The sequence below is a fragment of the Perkinsus marinus genome, assembly GCF_000006405.1.
Source record: "Perkinsus marinus ATCC 50983 genomic scaffold scf_1104296944428, whole genome shotgun sequence".
Taxonomy (NCBI): Eukaryota; Perkinsozoa; order Perkinsida; family Perkinsidae; genus Perkinsus; species Perkinsus marinus.
In genome coordinates this window covers 515,367-520,019 of record NW_003211397.1, presented here as the reverse complement: position 1 = coordinate 520,019, position 4,653 = coordinate 515,367, and the positions used below count along the sequence as shown (strand labels likewise).

At 47.3% G+C, this 4,653-nt stretch overlaps 1 protein-coding gene across 1 annotated transcript; it reads left to right on the top strand.

The window, feature by feature from the left end:
- Positions 1–1,741: 1,741 nt before the first annotated feature.
- Positions 1,742–1,995, top strand: Pmar_PMAR019183 (conserved hypothetical protein; the record flags this gene model as incomplete). Its single annotated transcript, XM_002780237.1, has 2 exons — positions 1,742–1,877; positions 1,937–1,995. 2 exons carry the CDS (start codon positions 1,742–1,744, stop codon positions 1,993–1,995), a joined length of 195 nt encoding a protein of 64 aa, XP_002780283.1.
- Between the last annotated feature and the right edge of the window lie 2,658 nt (positions 1,996–4,653).

Sequence of the window (4,653 nt, the reverse complement as noted above, 5' to 3'; positions counted from 1 at the left end):
TTTTGTCCGAACAGTCATCGATAAATATTTGACCACATTCGACTGAATCTTGGGGTTAATGCGGGTCTCGCCCGGTTGGTGTGCAGCTCCACATTTGTCGAGATGTTCTGTTGTCTCTTACTGGATTTGAGTTCCAGAGAAAGTTACCTCCATGATGGAGGCTCCATCCAAGGACATGTTTTCAATCCAAGCTGTATTCAACGCTCACCTTCGGATCTAAACTGGCTCGGATGGTTGGCCGCCTACAAGCCTTCAACCTTTGAGACGATAACAGCGTGAAGTTGCTGTCAGCGAGAGTCTCGCTGCGAGACTAATAGTTCTCATCATGAAATCGGCGGATCGCAATCAACGGACACTGATTGTCAACTCGCTACAGGTCTTACTGGGAATTCACTACAGTCCGGGAAGATCACGTATTCTCTGACTCATAGTTGCTTCGAACACCGTCGAGTACTGCTAGTAACAGTATTGCTGTAACAGTCTGTTACAGAATTAAGCACCTTATGTTTCCGTTGAGAAATCAGCAATAGGTGAGATGGCCGAGATGTACATCCGGCCTATGACCGAACTGCGAAGGGTATTGTAAGTAATGCATGTCGTTCCTGATTGAGATACAGTATACACACACATATCACAGGTGCTCATCAGGCTGACGACATCAGCACGCCATAATGACGTTCAATCTCTCTACTTTCATATACTCATGGAAGTCGTCAGTCATCCCAGTTCGGGGCTCATTCCAGAGGAGTAGACCTTCAAGAAACTCAAGGACAAGGAGCTCGTAAATTTATATCACCCTAAGCAGTGCAACTTGACAAGTAATTTTTTTCCGAGTCACCTCGTAATACGAGATGCCCTTGGATTATCCGAGTTGGATACGCACCTTCTAGCGCTGGGATCCCCAGCGGCTGGGGCCCAGCCTAGGAATGGACGGTATCATACGACGACTCATACTACAAGGATCATCCTAGGATCACGTTACTGGACGCCATACAGGCAGCGGAGTGATGATTGAGTCTCCATCACTGATGGCTCGTGTGATGTTACTCCGAGCGGAAAGCTCAGTATTGGAACCGAACGGACGACTGACACCATGAGATGTAAAAGATGCTGTAGCAAGATGCTTCAATGATCAACGATCGCGACTTTCTTCGTTATTTCTCAGATGGAATAGTTCCGAAATCATTGGCCCCTGTGAAGTCTCTAGTTTTAGATGATATCACGACTGGGAACATCTGAAGTTCACAGAATTAGCAAACGACCATCGCTCGGAAATTGAGCGAGGTTAGCAGTCTCACCGAGCAATGTAACAAACTTTCCTACATGTGCTTTAAGCACATGTTTCTCGTTGAACAAGATTGATCATGTATCTCACGCCATAGACTGAGAAACCCGTGGTAAAGATCAGTTGTGCGCGTGCAACTGGTGAGGCACCCATATCAGCCTGATATGATCAGGCCACCACGAGACCATGTGAACAGAAGCTCTTGGAAGTCTCAAGTTGCAATTTCTCTCTCAGTACATACATACCACAGTATCATTTGCAGCACCAGTAGGCGCTAGTCCCTGAGACGACGCGCGCGATTTGCGGTCAAAAAACTCTGAGCCTTAGCGCAACCGCTACGCTGTATTACGAAAAATCGTACTCTTGTAATGTGTGTTATGTATTGTTTACCTCACACATAGTGATACGTGAAATATTATATGTCCTTCTCCGTTGCAGTCCGTTGTTGTGCGACTCATGTCATCACGTTTAATCTTCTTCTATTTGCTCACCGCCTTCCTAGCCGAGGCGGGGTTACTCACGTATGGAATTTGCCAAGCTGGCTGTGCTGCCGCCTGGGTTTCCTGCAACGCCGCTTGCGGTGTGGTCGCTGGTAGTACCTCTGCATGACCTTCTGTAGTATGCTGCCGGCTCGAATTCCCCCTACTTTAGGTACAGTTACCGCCGGAGCGGCCACTCCTGCGTGTATCCTGGCTTGTAATGCTGCTTAGGGAGTATGCTACGCCGCGTGCGCTGCCATGGTGTTGACTCCCACACCATGAAGCCACAAGAATCTCGTAGAGAGTTCCATTTCACATCAATTGTTCGTCTTACCTCCTGGTAGACAATGAACCTCAATCGATATTTTAATGAATTCGAAAGTAGTTAAGTTTTATCCTCATCCGCTTTGTTGAGTTCGCAAGTTTGCTAGCAGTTCGAGCATCCGGTATTGTCCAGTCTGTGCTTCATTTCATCAAGCATTGGGTCAATCAAGTTGATTGGATGGTTCTCGAGGCGATAATGCTGATTCTGTGGATTCTCATTGAGACGACACAGATGTCTCGTGCAGCGTCCCAATGTCTCAAGTCTCTTCTGTCTAAAGAGAACAGTATGCTCAGAATGCTATTTTAGTGATAGTATTCCTCATGGACATCGTGTCCAGGACATGTACAGAGGAAGCACTGTAGTTTCCTTCTTTCGACTCTCCCCATCCAAGACTCTTGCGAATATTTTAGGTCGTTTATCGCGGTTATCTCGGAATTTTTCCGAAATTCTGGTACCACGGTGGAACTTCCACCTAGCAAGTTCTTCATCCCATGAATCGTATGATATGATTGTTGCAATTACCCGTAAATTTTAGCAATTTGCTAATAGCAACTCAACATCGTTGAGTCTACCAACAAATTTGTCATAAACCTCTATAAGGACGATCTCCCCGCAGTGCTCGGTACTTACCAAACATATAGGCATCTTGCATGTTCTTATCCTCGTACCGAAGCCATATGACTGCCTCTGATAATGGCTTTCCATCGTTCAGGATCTTCCTCAAGTACCTTCGATGACAACACTGAACGGAAGGTATCGCACTCTTGAAAATTAAAATTCCTTATTTTCTGTAGATACGAGACTCCTATGGTTACGAGTTCCGTATTCAGTTTCCTCGCAAGCAACGATGCTTCCTGGGACCCGTAGAAGATCGGGATACCTTCAAGACCCACCGTGGTACCTCCAGATCACGGCGGTACTTACAGGTGCATACTATCCACTGGATAGTCCCCCTACAAGAAACTGCCTCGCTGAATTTTGCCCGGGGGGTTGCGCGATACAGATTGATAAAACCAATACAATTCGATGACTGGATCAACACAGCTCATTTAATCAGTGATAAATGCAAAAGAGGTTACCTCCGTTGAGGTTCACTTGTTAGTCCCACCATTATCATCGAGGAAGAGCCGGCGATGAGACCTCCGATAGTCATCAAATACGGGGCCCATGATACGCTGGAGTTCCTTGTTTGGCTCTGCTTCGGTGAGGGATGCCTTCGTCGTGGCTGGATATGGTGACAAGGTACTGAAGGTGCGAGTGGGAGGGTCATGAGGCTCCCGACGGGAACGTTTCGCACAGAGCTACACCGTCGTCCCCGCCGAGTGAATATGTGCTCGTCAGCAGAGGCACCAGGTCATGCAGAACCACTCTTGTTGACCTGTCCGACAGGTCGTACGACAGGACCTGACAGGTCCTGTCGTACGATCCACCCGGATTAGGAATATTCCGTACAGTAACAATAGCTTCAAGTTGAGTCCTCCCAAGATTAGCCAATAACATAGGGCTCCAACGAATGGTAGCAGCTCCTTTACTGTTCTGATGGCGATGGTAACCGCCGGGTAGTTGACACAGACCCAGACGTAGCTTCACTGAGTGCTTCTGTCAGAAGCCTTTTGAAGCAGCAAAGATCTCCTCGAGCGGGTCACCAGTGATATCTCAGATATGACAATCTTGTTGCGTAGAGGAATTAATATCAGTGAACTCGCCTCATACCAGATAGACCGATTGAATCGCAGCTGCGAGTCTTCGAGGTCTCCCGAGCATAGGGTTGGTCCAACTCAACCAATCGGCTCTAGATATCGCGTTCGTGATGTGTAGAGTCACGAGTGAAGAATGAGAACCTTCTCTATCGAATGAATGCATCAGATAAGCCCAGGAATCCTATATCAGTGAACTCGCCTCATACCAGATAGACCGATTGAATCGCAGCTGCGAGTCTTCGAGGTCTCCCGAGCATAGGGTTGGTCCAACTCAACCAATCGGCTCTAGATATCGCGTTCGTGATGTGTAGAGTCACGAGTGAAGAATGAGAACCTTCTCTATCGAATGAATGCATCAGATAAGCCCAGGAATCCTGGGCCAGGAGTTGCCTCGCTATATTGGAAAATTTCACACGAAGGTAGAACTACAGAAACCAATCGCACAAAATCCTCGTGCCTCATCGGCATCACGACACAAAGTTGACCGTGTGCATCCTTTCCGCACACTGGATATACACAAACACACTTTCTCACCTGGTGTAATACCAGAGCCTCTTCTTCCCAGTAGACTCATCTGAGCTTGTGAAGAATACAGTGTGGCGAAAGTTCCGGTATACTCTGATGAAGCGCGCGTCAGATTTCAGACTGCCGTTGGTGACTCGATTCAATACCGGCGAGAACGACATGGTTATTATAATAACTTCAAACATAATAGCTTTCTCATGAGGGACACGACGTTCGGTTATTGCGCAGAGATGATACCAAGTTGATCGATATCATTTTACTTCCCAATTCAGTGTGTACATGATATGCTGATGCCTCAGTTGGGAGCATCCTTGTCAGTCCGGCCAGGGGGTATCCGCT